Genomic DNA, 19,201 nt, shown 5'->3' on the forward strand with positions numbered 1-19,201 from the left:
AGACTGTGGAACGTAGTACAGTAATCCTGCCTTTAATACTTTAAATGTCATGTATGTATTGTTGTATGCAGTTAACCTGGGTTATATATATATATATGCAGCCTTCATCTGATTGTTCGGTAGAATCACTCCATTCATTGTATTGAGGAAACTACCGAACAACCAGACCACCCAGGATTAAGTGTGCCTCCAATTACCGTTTGTAACAATGTTGCAAACGGGTAATTGGCAATCATGTAATGTGTTCTGTGTCCTCTGGGTGGCCGCCATTCAGGAAACCAACACGTGGCGGCGGCCATCTTTAACTACCGAACAGCGGTGTTTTGCCGTCGAGTGTCTGGAACTGAAATCGGACACTTGACTAGGCAAACACCGCTGAGACCTCCATACTTCCAGAAGTTCGTATGGAAACTACCGAATGACCCCCCGTTCGGTAGAAAGAACCCCACAAACAAGGGAATTCATTCAAACCCTCTCCAGGCTCTATAACACAGGCAATTCGTCTGTTTTCATTCCCTTGTTTGTGACCGACCGCAGGGCCAAAATGCATGGAACTGTTTTCGGATACTTTACCCATGCGGTCGGTCAATACTTTAAAGTTCCATAACTCCTGAACCATTTATCCGAATGGGCTGATTCTTGCATATGTTGTCCCCCTGAATAAGGGCTATCAGGGGATACCTATTTTGGAGGCGTAGCATATGTATTTGGGGTACATCCAGGAATTGGGGAAAAAGGTGTACAGTATAATTGTGTTAAGTGTTAATCTAAGGGGAGGAAATGTGTGGGAGGTACATCCATGTGATTGGTTAATTTCATCCTCCCCCTGGGAGTGTCCTGTATGTACTTGTTGGTAATAAAAGCCAGACTGGGTGTCCCAGTCTTGAGTTCCTGCTTAACCCTCAAAATGAAGTGTCGTCTCGTTCTTGGGGGGGATTGGATTGTAAGCTGACTGCCAAGAGTGTAAGCCGATTGTATGCTTTTCTTGTTCAGCTGTTCCAGTTCGGAGTGTCATTTCGTATCCAGCTCGTGAGTTCTGATGTTCTGCAGTAGCTGTGTCTGTCTATGGAAAAGGGGATTATCGCCTAAACGCATTTTTCCCCTTGTATGCTGAAACGGTCCGTTACAAGCGTAAACACCAATAAACTGTGGAAACAGAGCTGATCCCCCCAAATTTATAAAGGTTTGCTTAGAGGATTTATTCAAGATTAAATCATGCCTCCTTCACTCTCCCCCATGTGCTGCTCTGTAGGCTGGGAGGAAGTGAAGAGTAATCAGTCTCCTAGCACAACGCCACCTGTGGCTGCATGGGGAACAGCTGTTTAATGTAAGGCTTGCAGGACGGCCATCTGCCGCAGAACCTCTTTGTTTCCGTCTCTGCAAAGGGCTCCAGGCACTGCTTGTTGTGAGTGTGAGCCACTGTAAATTAGGGGCAGAGGGCAGAGGGCACTTGCACTGCGGTCAAGACGGGTCTGGGCAGGAGGAGAGTGCAGTGCAATCAGTGAACTCCCCTCCTGTGGGTCAGAGCCGGTGCAATGATTTTTGCCGCCCTAGACAAAATATAAATTTGCCGCCCCCCCCCCCCCCCATGTGACATCACAATGCCCTACCCATATGATCTGCCATATGAACTAACGCCAGTGCTGCACACAGTGTGTGTTTACATTAAAAAGCCTGCAGGGACCAGCTATAGACACCAGAACCACTTCATTAAGCTATAGTGTCCCTTTAATGTGAGGTAAATTATAGATTAGTGTCACTAATAATATACTAGATTGCCTACTTACAATTAGATGAGGATGATGATGGGCTGCAGTTAGGCTCCACTGGTCTGGTGTAGAACAGGACCTCTGGAGGCTGTTTGCAACTGTGGTCACAAAATTCAACGTTCTGGGAGAATTGGAAGCAGCTCCATTTTTTTGGGGCCCCTTACACAGCTCAAGGTCTGGGCCCCAGTGCCTGACGGTGAGTATGCCCATAAGGCCCACTCATAAGTCCACTTATATGTTCCACCCACCCATGAGCTCGCTCACAGGGAGTGGAGTGTGTAGGGGATGTGTTATGTGTTATCTAATATGTGTGCTTATGGTATGTAGTGTATAGGGATACCAGTTTGTGCAGGTGATGCAGTGTGTTTGTGTGTAGTGGAAGCAGTGTGTATTTGTGTATAAGGGATGTATTATGTGTTTCTGTTTGTGTGTGAGGGATGCATTGTGTGAATCTGTGTTTGTATGCATAAGGGATGCAAGGTGTGTGTCTGTATGTGTGTGCATTGAGTGTAAGAGATGCATTGTGTTTCTGTGTGTATGTAAGAAAAACAGTGTGTGTGTTTGCATGTGTGTGTAAGGGTTTGCATTGTATGTTTCTGTGTATGTGTGCAAATGATGCATTGTCTTTGTGTGTAAGGGTTGCATTGTGTGTGTGTGTAATGGATGCATTGTGTGTTTCTCTGTGTGTAAGGGAAGCATGTTCAGTTTCTGTGTATGTATAGGGATGCATTGTGTGTTTCTGTGTATGTATAGGGATGCATTGTGTGTTTCTGTGTATGTATAGGGGTGCTTGTGTGTTTCTGTGTATGTATAGGGATGCATTGTGTGTGTGTGTGTGTGTGTGTGTGCGTAGTGTTAAAGAGCTCCCTGTCTTGCCCCCTGTCCTATAGAGCTGTCCCTTCTGTCCCTTAGAGCTCTCCCCTGCCCCTTAGTGGTCTCTCCTCTCCCCCACCCTCCCCTAACGGTCTCTTCTCACACTCACCCACCCTCCCTGTGCTCTTCTCATCCACCCTCCACCCTCCCTGTGTTCTTCTCACTCCTCCCTCTGTGTGTTCTCACCCCCCTATGTGTTCTTCTTACCCCCCCTCCTCCCTGTGTTCTTCTTACTCCCCCCCCTTGTTCTTCTTACCCCCTTCTTCTTATTACTCCCCCCTTCTTCTTATTACTCCCCCCTTCTTCTTACCCCCTTCTTCTTCTTCTTAACCCTCCTACTTCTTCTTACCCCCCTTCTTCTTCTTACCCCTTCTTCTTCTTACCCCTTCTTCTTCTTACCCCCCTTCTTCTTACCCCCTTCTTCTTCTTACTCCCCCTTCTTCTTACTCCCCCTTCTTCTTCTTACTCCCCCTTCTTCTTCTTACTCCCCCTTCTTCTTCTTACTCCCCCTTCTTCTTCTTACTCCCCCTTCTTCTTCTTACTCCCCCTTCTTCTTCTTACCCCCCTCTTCTTCTTACCCCCTTCTTCTAATTACTCCCCACTCTTGTTCTTACTCCCCCTCTTCTTACTCCCCCCTCCCCTCTTCTTACTCCCCCCTTCTTCTTACTCTCCCCCCTCTTCTTACTCTCCCCCTCCCCTCTTCTTACTCTCTCCCCTCCCCTCTTTTTACTCTCCCCCCTTCCCCTATTTTTACTCTCCCCCTTCCCCTCTTCTTACTCTCCACCCCCTTCCCCTCTTCTTACTCTCCCCCCTCCCCTCTTTTTACTCTCCCCCCTCCCCTCTTTTTACTCTCCCCCCTCCCCTCTTTTTACTCTCCCCCCTCCCCTCTTTTTACTCTCCCCCCTCCCCTCTTTTTACTCTCCCCCCTCCCCTCTTTTTACTCTCCCCCCTCCCTTCTTTTTACTCTCCCCCTTCCCCTCTTTTTACTCTCCCCCTTCCCCTATTTTTACTCTCCCCCTTCCCCTATTTTTACTCTCCCCCCTTCCCCTATTTTTACTCCCCCCCTTCCCCTATTTTTACTCCCCCCCTTCCCCTATTTTTACTCTCCCCCGTTCCCCTTTTTTTACTCCCCCCCTTCCCCTATTTTTACTCTCCCCCCGTTCCCCTTTTTTTACTCTCCCCCCTTCCCCTATTTTTACTCTCCCCCCCTTCCCCTATTTTTACTCTCCCCCCCTTCCCCTATTTTTACTCTCCCCCCCATTCCCCTATTTTTACTCTCCACCCCCTTCCCCTCTTCTTACTCTCCACCCCCTTCCCCTCTTCTTACTCTCCACCCCCTTCCCCTCTTCTTACTCTCCACCCCCTTCCCCTCTTCTTACTCTCTCCCCCCCTTCTTCTTACCCCCTCCCCTGTAGGTGGCAGAGCTGCACTCCAGTCCGCGGTCCCGGCCGGAGTGATAGGAAAGTGCTCAGTGTGCACCTTCCTGTCAGTCCGGCCGGGTACAGGAAACAGAAACTCCTGTTCCGCGCGCAACAGGAGTTTCTGTTTCCTGTACCCGGCCGGACTGACAGGAAGTGCACACTCAGTGCACCGCGGACCGGAGTGCAGCTCGGCCACCTACAGGGGAGGGGAGGGAGGGAAAAGCAGCTGCAGCCGTCTGAGCACTCTTTACAGAGCGCTCGGCGGCTGCAGCATTTAAAGGGCCGGCCCGCCGCGGCCGGTCCTAAAATATTTTCGGGCGGCCTGGGGGGCAATTGCCTCCCTGCCCCCCGGCCCAGCCCGCCCCTGCTCTTTCCCCAACCTCTCTTCCCGCCGCTACTCTGATGCCAGTTACTGTAACACCAGACCCCACCCCCGTGTTGCATTCCTTTCAACACACCCCTCACATGCCCGCCCTTTCCCCGGCCTGGTCCAACCATGTTTCCGCCCCCCACCCAGTCTGGATCTTGGGACACGACCGGCTCACATAGATACATGTACGAACATTCACCCCCCATCCTTTACAACAATGAACCTCCACCACCTACTCTCCCTCCCGCTCTCCCTTCCCCACCCACACAAGTTAAAGATGCCCCATTAATGTACGTGGCTGTAATGATATTGATGTTACAAAGTTTTGGAGTCCAGTAGCCAGATCAGCAATGTTTTCTGCCAGAGGTAGCCACTCGTTACCCAGGTGGTTGAGCCCCTGAGCCTTGAGTGGCCTTCTGGTCTTAAGCAGAGATGGGAGACTGGAACAGAGAGATGATAATCGTAGTGAGGCAAGCCGAGGTCAGTGGGAAGGAGAAGCAGCAAAGTCAAAACGGTCCAAAATCAGCAACAGGTAGGAGAAACAGGAACAAGCTTGATTAGAGAGTACAGGAACCACAATAATCTGGCAAAGGTACAGAGACAGGAAGTGGCTTTTATAGGCCAAGAACCAGACACATGACCAGACAAAGCTGAAGAGACTTGTCACTGATACCAATGCTTATAGAGTCAAGGTTACCAGATCTCAGGTACATTTGCAAAAGGCAGGCTGGTGTAGTGGTAAGGAAGAGGTTTAGCAGCATGTAAACCAGAGTTCGAAACCCAGCAGAGTCCGTTCCTCACAGTGGCGTTCAGCCCACTCCAAGCCAGTACCTTAGTTAACTCGTTACCTGACCCTGAGCGCCAACCGATGCCTTTCTATAGGAGAATCGCACAGATACAAAAAACATACTCCGCAGCCTGGAGGGATTTGATTAATTTGTGTGAAATTAAGGCTGGAGACTCTTATTGGCCAATTTTAGAAAGAGCTTTTAATACTGACCTCCTCAGTATTGACACTGACTACCACTCTGGGGTAGAGTTTTGCTACCAGCTAAAGGCGTGGGCACAAGAAAATTTGGATCAAGCTGATCAAGGATATCAAACAGGATAAGACCGAGTCCGTAGAAAAATACTATGTACGGCTGTCCCAAGTTTTTAGTGATTTAGGTTTCACCATCTACAATAAAGCACACAGCCAAATGTTGTCCGCCGCCTTTGTAGACGGCAGGTCTTCCCACACACTGTCTACGACAAGATGTCAGTACACGGTGGAACTCTACTGTAGAGATGCTGGAGAGGATTTTAGAGCAGCAGAGGGCAATCCATAGTCTGGCATCAGACCAGTACATTGGTATTGGTTCTCCACTAGGTAGAGACGATTGGACAGTGATTGCTCAGCTAGTGGCAGTCCTGAAACCATTCAGGGATCAGGGCCGCCATCAGGGCATGACAACCGCAATGGTTGTCATGGGCCCGGCGGTCCTGGGGGGCCCGGACTGCTCAGGTCGTCCGGGCCCCACATTCAGTGGGTACATACCGGGTCGCAGTGGGCCCTGCGACCCAGGTATGTACCCACTGGGCCAGCCTCTTCTCCTGGGGGGCCCAGCAGCCAGTCACCTCAGGGTCCCCCAGAGGCTGGCCCTGCTGACACCCGGCGGGCGCGCGAGGGAGCACTCTCCTCTGAGTGCTTCCTCTTCAGCTCCCTCGCGCACCGTACTGATGCCGGAGCCAGAAGATGACGTAATCTTCCGGCTCCGGCATCAGTACGCGGCGCGCGAGGGAGCTGAAGAGGAAGCACACAGCCAGGGAGAGTGCTCCCTCGCGCGCCCGCCGGGTAAATTTGATTGAGTGGGGGAGGGGGAGGGGGAGAGGGAGGAAATTTGAGTGAGTGGGGGGGAGAGGGAGGAAATTTGAGTGAGTGGGAGTGGGAGTGGGGGTGGGGGGAGAGGGAGGGAGTAAATTTAAATGAGTGGGGGGAGAGGGAGAGAGGGAGGAAATTTGGGGGGAGAGGAAGGGAGGACATTTGAAGGGGGAGAGGAAGGAAATTTGGGGGGGGGGAGGAAGGGAGGACATTTGAAGGGGGGAGAGGAAGGAAATTTGGGGGGGGAGAGGAAGGGAGGAAATTTGAAGGGGGAGAGGAAGGAAATTTGGGGGGGAGAGGAAGGGAGGAAATTTAAAGGGGGGAGAGGAAGGAAATTTGAGGGAGGGGAGGGAGAGGTAGGAATTTGAGGAAGGGAGGACATTTGAGGGAGGGGGAGAGGAAGGGAGGACATTTGAGGGGGGAGAGGAAGGGAGGAAATTTGAGGGGGGAGGAAGGAAATTTGAGGGAGGGGGGAGAGGAAGGGAGGAAATTTGAGGGAGAGGGGAGAGGAAGGGAGGAAATTTGAGAAGGAAGAGGAAGGAAATTTGAGGGGGGAGGGAGCAAGGACATTTGAGGAGGGGGAGAGGAAGGAAATTGGAGGGGGGAGGAAGGAAATTGGAGGGGGGAGAAGGAAGGAAATGAGAGGGAGGGGGAGAAGAAGGAAATTGGAGGGGGAGAAGGCAATGAGAGGGAGGGGGAGAAGAAGGAAATTGGAGAGGGGGGGAGAAGAAGGAAATTGAAGGGGGTAGGGGGAGAGATTGACATCCATCACACACACACACAATGCACCCCTTGCACACAGAAAAACACACAATGCATTACACACAGACACACATACACAAGCAATGCATCCCTTACACACAGCAACACACAATGCACCCCTTCCACACACTCAGTGCATCCCTTACAGACACACACACTGCATCCCATACATACACAAACTCACCTTGCAGCCCTTACACATACAAACACAGATTCACACAATGCATTCCTTACACACATCAGGACACCCCCCCCCCCCCCCACACACACACACCCCTTTGAACAAACTCATTGGTGAAACATGAAGGTGGACCCTGGGACCCAAACCTTGAGCTGTGTAAAGGGCCCTCAAAAAATGGAGCTGCTTCCCGTTCTCCCAGAACATAGATTTTTGTGACCACAGTTACAAACCGCCTCCAGAGAGCCTGTTCTGCACCAGACCAGTGGAGCCAGACGGCAGCTGAAGCCCATCATCATCCTCATCTGGTTGTAAGTAGGCAATCTAGTATATTATTTGTGGCACTAATCTCTAATTTACCTCACATTAAAGGGACACTATAGTCCCCAGAACCACTGCAGCTTAATGTAGTGGTTCTGGTGTCTATAGCCTGTCCCTGCAGGCCTTTTATTGTAAACACGGCGGCACTCCAGCACTGGCGTTAGTTAACATGGCAGATCATATGGGTGGGGCACTGTGATGTCACATGGGGGGCGGCAAACTTTACTTTTGCCTAGGGCGGCAAAATGCCTTGCACCGGCCCTGCAGACACTGCATCCCTGTGGGCGGACTCAGGGGGGGGACTCAGGTGCAGGCGCCGGGGGGCCCAGACCTTGAGCTGTGTCAGGGGCCCCAAAATTTCTGATGGCAGCCCTGTCAGGGATGCCACTGAAAATTTAAGCTTGAACACTGCCAATCTGGGACAGGTAATCCCTGTTTTCACCCATCTAGGGAGCAAGATGGGTGTCTTCCTTGGACGCCAAGAGGTTGTTCAAGGTGATCCTTTACATCCTGATGTAGTAACTCTGGTCAAGAGGCTGAAGGATCAGCTTAAAGTTCGCCTACGTGAGTGATTGGATAATTCTCCTGAAGTGATGCTAGCTTGCCTGTGTGATCCAAGGATTAAGGGAAAGCTTGCACTCAGATCCAATAGCTTAACACATTGGAGGGAGAAACTGATCCAGAGGGTGTGTGACTGGCAGCAAAAGAGGGGAATGCTGTATGAGGGAGTAGTTCAGCAGGAGGCTGAGATGTCGGCCACTTCTAGCAGAAGCAGTGGCACTACCACCACCACCACACAACTGAGTGGAGCAGCTGCATTTTGGGAAGAGTTGCTTGAGGATATAGTTGGACCCACTGAGAGTGCTAGCAGCAGACAGGAGAGTACTGCCTCAGAAATGGTCAGAGCGTACCTCTCTGAACCTCCTTTGCCCCATAATGTCGACCCTCTTAGCTATTGGGATGAGAAGAAGAGTGTGTGGCCTGCAGTCTCATTGGTTGCGAGAGAGCTGCTTTCATGTCCGCCAACCACTGTCCCAAGTGAGCGTGTGTTTTCGGTAACCGATAATATATTGAATCCACAGCGCTCACATATGTCACCTCATCTCATGGAGCAGATTGCCTTTCTTAAATTCAATCTGCCTAAATTGGGGTACCCTGCTCTTCACTTTGACTGTAATTGAGCTTAGGGTTTCTCCACTTTCTTTCTAATTATATGGTTGTGTAGTGGATGATGTGTGTGGTTGTGTAGTGGATGATGTGTGTGGTTGTGTAGTGGATGATGTGTGTGGTTGTGTAGTGGATGATGTGTATGGTTGTGTAGTGGATGATGTGTGTGGTTGTGTAGTGGATGATGTGTGTGGTTGTGTAGTGGATGATGTGTATGGTTGTGTAGTGGATGATGTGTGTGGTTGTGTAGTGGATGATGTGTGTGGTTGTGTAGTGGATGATGTGTGTGGTTGTGTTTTGGGTGATGTGTGTGGTTGTGTAGTGGATGATGTGTGTGGTTGTGTAGTGGATGATGCGTATGGTTGTGTAGTGGATGACGTGTGTATTTGTGTAGTGGATGATTTGTGTGGTTGTGTAGTGGGTGATGTGTGTGGTTGTGTAGTGGATGATGTGTGTGGTTGTGTAGTGTATAGATACTCAGTATTATTATACAGAGCAACATGTTTATTATCAGAGTACAGATACTCAGTATTATTATACAGAGCAACATGTTTATTATCAGCGTATAGATACTCAGTATTATTATACAGAGCGACATGTTTATTATCAGCGTATAGATACTCAGTATTATTACACAGAGCGACATGTTTATTGTCAGCGTATAGATACTCAGTATTATTATACAGAGCGACATGTTTATTGTCAGTGTATAGATACTCAGTATTATTTTACAGAGCGACATGTTTATTATCAGCATATAGATACTCAGTATTATTATACAGAGCAACATGTTTATTATCAGAGTATAGATACTCAGTATTATTATACAGAGCGACATGTTTATTATCAGTGTATAGATACTCCGTATTATTATACAGCGTGACATGTTTATTATCATCGTATAGATACTCAGTATTATTACACAGAGCGACATGTTTATTATCAGCGTATAGATACTCAGTATTATTATACAGCGACATGTTTATTATCAGAGAATAGATACTCGGTATTATTATACAGAGCGACATGTTTATTATCAGCGTATAGATACTCGGTATTATTATACAGAGCGACGTGTTTATTATCAGCGTATAGATACTCGGTATTATTATACAGAGCGATGTGTTTATTATCAGAGTATAGATACTCGGTATTATTATACAGAGCGACATGTTTATTATCAGCGTATAGATACTCCATATTATTATACAGCGTGCCATGTTTATTATCAGCGTATAGATACTCAGTATTATTACACAGAGTGACATGTTTATTATCAGCGTATAGATACTCGGTATTATTATACAGTGCGACGTGTTTCTTATCGGCGTATAGATACTCTGAATTATTATACAGAGCGACGTGTTTATTATCAGAGTATAGATACTCGGTATTATTATACAGAGCGACATGTTTATTATCAGCGTATAGATACTCCTGATTATTATACAGCGTGACATGTTTATTATCAGCGTATAGATACTCAGTATTATTACACAGAGCGACATGTTTATTGTCAGCGTATAGATACTCCGTATTATTATACAGAGCGACATGTTTATTATTAGTGTATAGATACTCAGTATTATTATACAGAGCGACATGTTTATTATCAGCGTATAGATACTCAGTATTATTATACAGAGCAACATGTTTATTATCAGAGTATAGATACTCAGTATTATTATACAAAGCAACATGTTTATTATCAGCGTATAGATACTCCGTATTATTATACAGCGTGACATGTTTATTATCAGCGTATAGATACTCAGTATTACTACACAGAGCGACATGTTTATTATCAGCGTATAGATACTCGGTATTATTATACAGAGCGACATGTTTATTATCAGTGTATACATACTCAGTATTATTATACAGAGCGACATGTTTATTATCAGCGTATACATACTCAGTATTATTATACAGAGCGATATGTTTATTATCAGCGTATAGATACTCAGTATTATTATACAGAGCGACGTGTTTATTATCAGAGTATAGATACTCGGTATTATTATACAGAGCGACTTGTTTATTATCAGCGTATAGATACTCCTGATTATTATACAGCGTGACATGTTTATTATCAGCGTATAGATACTCAGTATTATTACACAGAGCGACATGTTTATTGTCAGCGTATAGATACTCCGTATTATTATACAGAGCGACATGTTTATTATTAGTGTATAGATACTCAGTATTATTATACAGAGCGACATGTTTATTATCAGCGTATAGATACTCAGTATTATTATACAGAGCAACATGTTTATTATCAGAGTATAGATACTCAGTATTATTATACAAAGCAACATGTTTATTATCAGCGTATAGATACTCCGTATTATTATACAGCGTGACATGTTTATTATCAGCGTATAGATACTCAGTATTACTACACAGAGCGACATGTTTATTATCAGTGTATAGATACTCCGTATTATTATACAGAGCGACATGTTTATTATCAGCGTATAGATACTCGGTATTATTATACAGCGACATGTTTATTATCAGCGTATAGATACTCAGTATTATTATACAGAGCGACATGTTTATTATCAGTGTATAAAGACTCCGTTTTATACAGAGCGACGTGTTTGTTATCAGCGTATAGATACTCAGTATTATTATACAACGACATGTTTATTATCAGCGTATAGATACTCCGTATTATTATACAGAGTGACATGTTTATTATCAGCGTATAGATATTCGGTATTATTATACAGCGACATGTTTATTATTAGTGTATAGATACTCAGTATCATTATACAGAGCGATATGTTTATTATCAGCGTATAGATACTCTGCATTATTATACAGAGTGACATGTTTATTATCAGCGTATAGATATTCGGTATTATTATACAGCGACATGTTTATTATCAGCGTATAGATACTCGGTGTTATTATACAGAGCGACGTGTTTATTATCAGAGTATAGATACTCGGTATTATTATACAGAGCGACATGTTTATTATCAGCGTATAGATACTCGGTATTATTATACAGCGACATGTTTATTATCAGCGTATAGATACTCAGTATTATTATACAGAGCGACATGTTTATTATCAGTGTATAGAGACTCCGTTTTATACAGAGCGACGTGTTTGTTATCAGCGTATAGATACTCAGTATTATTATACAACGGCATGTTTATTATCAGCGTATAGATACTCCGTATTATTATACAGAGTGACATGTTTATTATCAGCGTATAGATATTCGGTATTATTATACAGCGACATGTTTATTATTAGTGTATAGATACTCAGTATCATTATACAGAGCGATATGTTTATTATCAGCGTATAGATACTCTGCATTATTATACAGAGTGACATGTTTATTATCAGCGTATAGATATTCGGTATTATTATACAGCGACATGTTTATTATCAGCGTATAGATACTCGGTGTTATTATACAGAGCGACGTGTTTATTATCAGAGTATAGATACTCGGTATTATTATACAGAGCGACATGTTTATTATCAGTGTATAGATACTCAGTATTATTATACAGAGCGACGTGTTTATTATCAGTGTATAGATACTCAGTATTATTATACAGAGCGACGTGTTTATTATCAGCGTATAGATACTCAGTATTATTATACAGACTAGTGATTACATTATTATGTGGATACTGTGGTGTATACCAGCAGTCCCCTCTAGGGGAGCTTTGCACAATGCACAGTTTGTCCCTAACCAGCTCCTGTAGTAAGTGTGCAAGGCATGCTGGGATGGATACACCCCCTAGATTTGCTCTCTTCCCAGTGTGTGTATGGAGTTCGGCCATGTTGGGTGTATGTTACAGCAGGAATGTGTATATCAACAAAGAGATCGAACATAATATGTGACTTGTGATCAATAAATCCTGGCTGATTAATAGACGGTATGTTATTGTAAGTCAGCTATCATCAAACATAACAGGTACTCGGTATCATTATACAGAGCGACATGTCTATTATCAGTGTATAGATACTCAGTATTATTATACAGAGCAACATGTTTATTATCAGCGTATAGATACTCAGTATTATTATACAGAGCAACATGTTTATTATCAGTGTATAGATACTCAGTATTATTATACAGAGCGACATGTTTATTATCAGTGTATAGATACTCAGTATTATTATACAGAGCAACATGTTTATTATCAGCGTATAGATACTCGGTATTATTATACAGAGCGACATGTTTATTATCAGCGTATAGATACTCTGTATTATTATACAGAGCAACATGTTTATTATCAGTGTATAGATACTCAGTATTATTATACAGAGCAACATGTTTATTATCAGCGTATAGATACTCGGTATTATTATACAGAGCGACATGTTTATTATCAGTGTATAGATACTCTGTATTATTATACAGAGCGACATGTTTATTCTCAGCGTATAGATACTCAGTATTATTATACAGAGCGACATGTTTATTATCAGTGTATAGATACTCAGTATTTTATACAGAGCGACATGTTTATTATCAGCGTATAGATACTCAGTATTATTATACAGAGCGACATGTTTATTATCAGTGTATAGATACTCAGTATTATTATACAGAGCGACATGTTTATTATCAGCGTATAGATACTCAGTATTATTATACAGAGCTACATGTTTATTATCAGCGTATAGATACTCAGTATTATTATACAGAGCGACATGTTTATTATCAGCGTATAGATACTCAGTATTATTATACAGAGCCACATGTTTATTATCAGCGTATAGATACTCAGTATTATTATACAGAGCCACATGTTTATTATCAGCGTATAGATACTCAGTATTATTATACATAGTGACATGTTTATTATCAGTGTATAGATACTCAGGATTATTATACAGAGCGGCATGTTTATTATCAGCGCATAGATACTCAGCATTATTATACAGAGCGACATGTTTATTATCAGTGTATAGATACTCCGTATTATTATACAGTGCGTCATGTTTATTATCATCGTATAGATACTCAGTATTATTACACAGCGCGACATGTTTATTATCAGTGTATAGATACTCCGTATTATTATACAGAGCAACATGTTTATTATTAGTGTATAGATACTCAGTATTATTATACAGAGCGACATGTTTATTATCAGCGTATAGATACTCAGTATTATTATACAGAGCGACATGTTTATTATCAGTGTATAGATACTCAGTATCATTATACAGAGCGATATGTTTATTATCAGCGTATAGATACTCAGTATTATTATACAGCGACATGTTTATTATCAGAGAATAGATACTCGGTATTATTATACAGAGCGACATGTTTATTATCAGCGTATAGATACTCGGTATTATTATACAGAGCGACGTGTTTATTATCAGCGTATAGATACTCGGTATTATTATACAGAGCAACGTGTTTATTATCAGAGTATAGATACTCTGTATTATTATACAGAGCGACATGTTTATTATCAGCGTATAGATACTCCGTATTATTATACAGCGTGACATGTTTATTATCAGCGTATAGATACTCAGTATTATTACACAGAGCGACATGTTTATTGTCAGCGTATAGATACTCCGTATTATTATACAGAGCGACATGTTTATTATTAGTGTATAGATACTCAGTATTATTATACAGAGCGATATGTTTATTATCAGCGTATAGATACTCAGTATTATTATACAGAGCAACATGTTTATTATCAACGTATAGATACTCCGTATTATTATACAGAGCGACCTGTTTATTATTAGTGTATAGATACTCAGTATTATTATACAGAGCGACATGTTTATTATCAGTGTATAGATACTCCGTATTATTATACAGAGCGACAAGTTTATTATTAGTGTATAGATACTCAGTATTATTATACAGAGCGACATGTTTATTATCAGAGTATAGATACTCAGTATTATTATACAGAGCAACATGTTTATTATCAGCGTATAGATACTCCGTATTATTATACAGCGTGAAATGTTTATTATCAGCGTATAGATACTCAGTATTATTACACAGAGCGACATGTTTATTATCAGTGTATAGATACTCCGTATTATTATACAGAGCGACATGTTTATTATTAGTGTATAGATACTCAGTATTATTATACAGAGCGACATGTTTATTATCAGTGTATAGATACTCAGTATCATTATACAGAGCGATATGTTTATTATCAGCGTATAGATACTCGCCATTATTATACAGAGCGACATGTTTATTATCAGCGTATAGATACTCGGTATTATTATACAGCGACGTGTTTATTATCAGCGTATAGATACTCGGTGTTATTATACAGAGCGACGTGTTTATTATCAGAGTATAGATACTCGGTATTATTATACAGAGCGATGTATTTATTATCAGAGTATAGATACTCATATTATTATACAGAGCGACATGTTTATTATCAGCGTATAGATGCTCGGTATTATTATACAGCGACATGTTTATTATCAGCGTATAGATACTCGGTATTATTATACAGAGCAACATGCTTATTATCTGTGTATAGATAGTCGGTATTATACAGAGCGACATGTTTATTATCAGCGTATAGATACTCAGTATTATTATACAGAGTGACATGTTTATTATCAGCGTATAGATACTCAGTATTATTATACAGAGCGATATGTTTATTATCAGTGTATAGATACTCAGTATTATTATACAGAGCGACATGTTTATTATCAGCGTATAGATACTTAGAATTATTATACAGAGCGACATGTTTATTATCAGTGCATAGATACTCCGTATTATTATACAGAGCGACATGTTTATTATCAGCGTATAGATACTCCGTATTATTATACAGCGACATGTTTATTATCAGTGTATAGATACTCCGTATTATTATACAGAGCGACCTGTTTATTATTAGTGTATAGATACTCAGTATTATTATACAGAGCGACATGTTTATTATCAGTGTATAGATACTCGGTATTATTATACAGAGCGACATGTTTATTATCAGTGTATAGATACTCGGTATTATTATACAGAGCGACATGTTTATTATCAGCGTATAGATACTCGGTATTATTATACAGAGCGATGTGTTTATTATCAGAGTATAGATACTCGTATTATTATACAGAGCGACATGTTTATTATCAGCGTATAGATACTCGGTATTATTATACAGCGACATGTTTATTATCAGAGTATAGATACTCGGTATTATTATACAGAGCGACATGTTTATTATCAGCGTATAGATACTCGGTACTATTATACAGCGACATGTTTATTATCAGCGTATAGATACTCAGTATTATTATACAGAGCGATATGTTTATTATCAGCGTATAGATACTCGGTATTATTATACAGCGACATGTTTATTATCAGCGTATAGATACTCAGTATTATTATACAAAGCGATATGTTTATTATCAGTGTATAGATACTCAGTATTATTATACAGAGCGACATGTTTATTATCAGCGTATAGATACTTAGTATTATTATACAGAGCGACATGTTTATTATCAGTGCATAGATACTCCGCATTATTATACAGAGCGACATGTTTATTATCAGTGTATAGATACTCAGTATTATTATACAGAGCCACATGTTTATTATCAGCCTATAGATACTCAGTATTATTATACAGAGCGACATGTTTATTATCAGTGTATAGATACTCCGTTTTATACAGAGCGACGTGTTTATTATCAGCGTATAGATACTCAGTATTATTATACAACGACATGTTTATTATCAGCGTATAAATACTCAGTATTATTATACAGAGTGACATGTTTATTATCAGCGTATAGATACTTAGTATTATTATACAGAGCAACATGTTTATTATCAGTGCATAGATACTCCATATTATTATACAGAGCGACATGTTTATTATCAGCGTATAGATACTCCGTATTATAAATTAGGCAGCAAGGGAGCAGTCAGTTCCTGAATTTGTGTTAGAAGCGTAAAAAGGGCCAAGCAAAAAGATCTGAGTGACTTTGACAAGGGTCAAATAGTGATGGCTAGATGACTGGACCAGAGCAAGTCTGATGGGTGTTCTCGGAATGCAAAAGTATTTCAAGGAAGGACAGCAAGTGAACTGGCATCATGGTCATGGGTGCACATGGCTTATTGATGTATGTGGGTGTAGCGGATTGGTACTGGGCTGTCCTACAACATTCATGGGAATAATTGTATTTGTTTATATTGCCAGTTAATGTGTGTAAACTACTGTATTCCTCTGGTTGTTCGGTAGAATCATTCGAATAAAACAAGGGAATGAAACTACCGAACAACCAGACCACCTTGTGTAAAGTGTGCCTTCAATTACCGTTTGCAACAATGTTGCAAACGGGTAATTAATAATCCGTGCAGTGTGGTCTTTGTTCTCTGGGTGGCCGCCATTCGGGATACGAACACGTGGCGGTGGCCATCTTAGACTGCCGAACAGCGGTGTTTTGCCGTCGAGTGTCTGGAACCGAAATCGGACACTTGACTAGGCAAACACCGCTGAGACCTCCAGACTCCCAATACTTCGTGGGGAAACTACCGAACGGCCCGCTATTCGGTAGAAGGAACCCCACGAACTGGGGGATTCATCCGAATCCTCGTCAGGCTACAGAACATCAATAATTCGCCTGTTTATATTCTCCTGTTTGTGACCGACCGCAGGGCCAAAATACATGGAACTGTTTTCGGACACTTTACCCCAGCGGTCGGTCAAAACTACACCTAGTCATAACTCCCGAACCCCTGGTCCGATCTGGGTGATTTTTGAGTATGTTGCTCACCCAGATCAGGGCTACCAGGGGATACCATTCTTAAAGGGGTACCCCTACGTTTAGGGGTACATCCAGAAACTGTGGAAATTCATGTACATTATAAGGGGATTATGATGCTAGAGGAGGGGAGGAGATGTGTGGGAGGTTACCATCACCTTGTTCCTGAGCCTCCCTGGGATCTCTAGTGGAGAATAGCTGAATAGTGAAAGATCGGCTCTCCGCTACAGTGAGGAACATAGAGAAGTCCCCATAGAAGGTAAGCTGAGATCCATCAAACGGCCAGTAGAGGTATTATGTGTGAGGAGGGCTTGCATTTGTTTGTGGTGTGTTGTATTGTGTCACTGAATAGTTTTGATAACTGAATGCAAGGTACATAAAATAACATTACAATTTCTTTTTCTTTTTTAGAACTGAGCTCATTGGAAAATACTTTCCCTAAAACAGAAACAGCAGCTGTCAATCTCTATTTGGTAAGTTCAGTGCCTTTTTTTTTAGTTTATGTTTATTATAATCTATAAACATATTATATATATATATATATATAAACATAAAAGATCCAGCACACGCACTCATTCACTAAACACCAACTTCAAGGCTTACATAATGCAATAGTAATACACTCCTAATCTAGGCAAAAACAATGGGGGCTTAGTTACAGTATATGTATGCAGACCTATGTGATGCATTGTGTATGTTGTATGAATTGGCCCCAGCAGGATACTTATACAGGGAGTGCAGAATTATTAGGCAAGTTGTATTTTTGAGGATTAATTGTATTATTGAACAACAACCATGTTCTCAATGAACCCAAAAAACTCATTAATATCAAAGCTGAATATTTTTGGAAGTAGTTTTTAGTTTGTTTTTAGTTTTACCTATTTTAGGGGGATATCTGTGTGTGCAGGTGACTATTACTGTGCATAATTATTAGGCAACTTAAAGGGACACTATAGTCACCTGAACAACTTCAGCTTAATGAAGCAGTTTTGGTGTATAGAACATGCCCCTGCATCCTCACTGCTCAATCCTCTGCCATTTAGGAGTTAAATCCCTTTGTTTATGAACCCTAGTCACACCTCCCTGCATGTGACTTGCACAGCCTTCCATAAACACTTCCTGTATAGAGAGCCCTATTTAGGCTTTCTTTATTGCAAGTTCTGTTTAATTAAGATTTTCTTATCCCCTGCTATGTTAATAGCTTGCTAGACCCTACAAGAGCCTCCTGTATGTGATTAAAGTTCAATTTAGAGATTGAGATACAATTATTTAAGGCAAATTACATCTGTTTGAAAGTGAAACCAGTTTTTTGTTTCATGCAGGCTCTGTCAATCATAGCCAGGGGAGGTGTGGCTAGGGCTGCATAAACAGAAACAAAGTGATTTAACTCCTAAATGACAGTGAATTGAGCAGTGAAATTGCAGGGGAATGATCTATACACTAAAACTGCTTTATTTAGCTAAAGTAATTTAGGTGACTATAGTGTCCCTTAAATAATTGAAATGGGTATATATTTGTTTTTTGTTAATTTTTACCAGTGAAACCAATATAACATCTCAACATTCACAAATATACATTTCTGACATTCAAAAACATAACAAAAACAAATCAGTGACCAATATAGCCACCTTTCTTTGCAAGGACACTCAAAAGCCTGCCATCCATGGATTCTGTCAGTGTTTTGATCTGTTC

At 41.9% G+C, this 19,201-nt stretch overlaps 2 protein-coding genes across 3 annotated transcripts in view; one reads left to right on the plus strand and one right to left on the minus strand.

Moving 5' to 3' along the window:
* The window catches only part of LOC134568466 (zinc finger protein 585A-like), a 284,984-nt gene that overhangs the window by 65,936 nt on the left and 199,847 nt on the right, over positions 1-19,201 (minus strand). Inside the window, exon 6 of the mRNA XM_063427074.1 lies at positions 17,522-17,532. Within this exon, the coding sequence (XP_063283144.1) occupies positions 17,522-17,532 (11 nt within the window). The remainder of the gene's footprint in view (positions 1-17,521; positions 17,533-19,201) is intronic.
* LOC134568465 (zinc finger protein 850-like) overlaps positions 12,532-19,201 on the plus strand; it is an 88,491-nt gene continuing 81,821 nt past the window's right edge. Inside the window, exons 1-2 of one of the 2 annotated variants that reach the window (XM_063427072.1) lie at positions 12,532-12,636; positions 17,921-17,982. The gene's annotated coding sequence lies outside the window, so the exon portion shown is untranslated. The remainder of the gene's footprint in view (positions 12,637-17,920; positions 17,983-19,201) is intronic. The other variant, XM_063427073.1, reaches the window with a different exon arrangement.

Source organism: Pelobates fuscus, chromosome 7 (genome assembly GCF_036172605.1).
Source record: "Pelobates fuscus isolate aPelFus1 chromosome 7, aPelFus1.pri, whole genome shotgun sequence".
Lineage (NCBI taxonomy): Eukaryota > Metazoa > Chordata > Amphibia > Anura > Pelobatidae > Pelobates > Pelobates fuscus.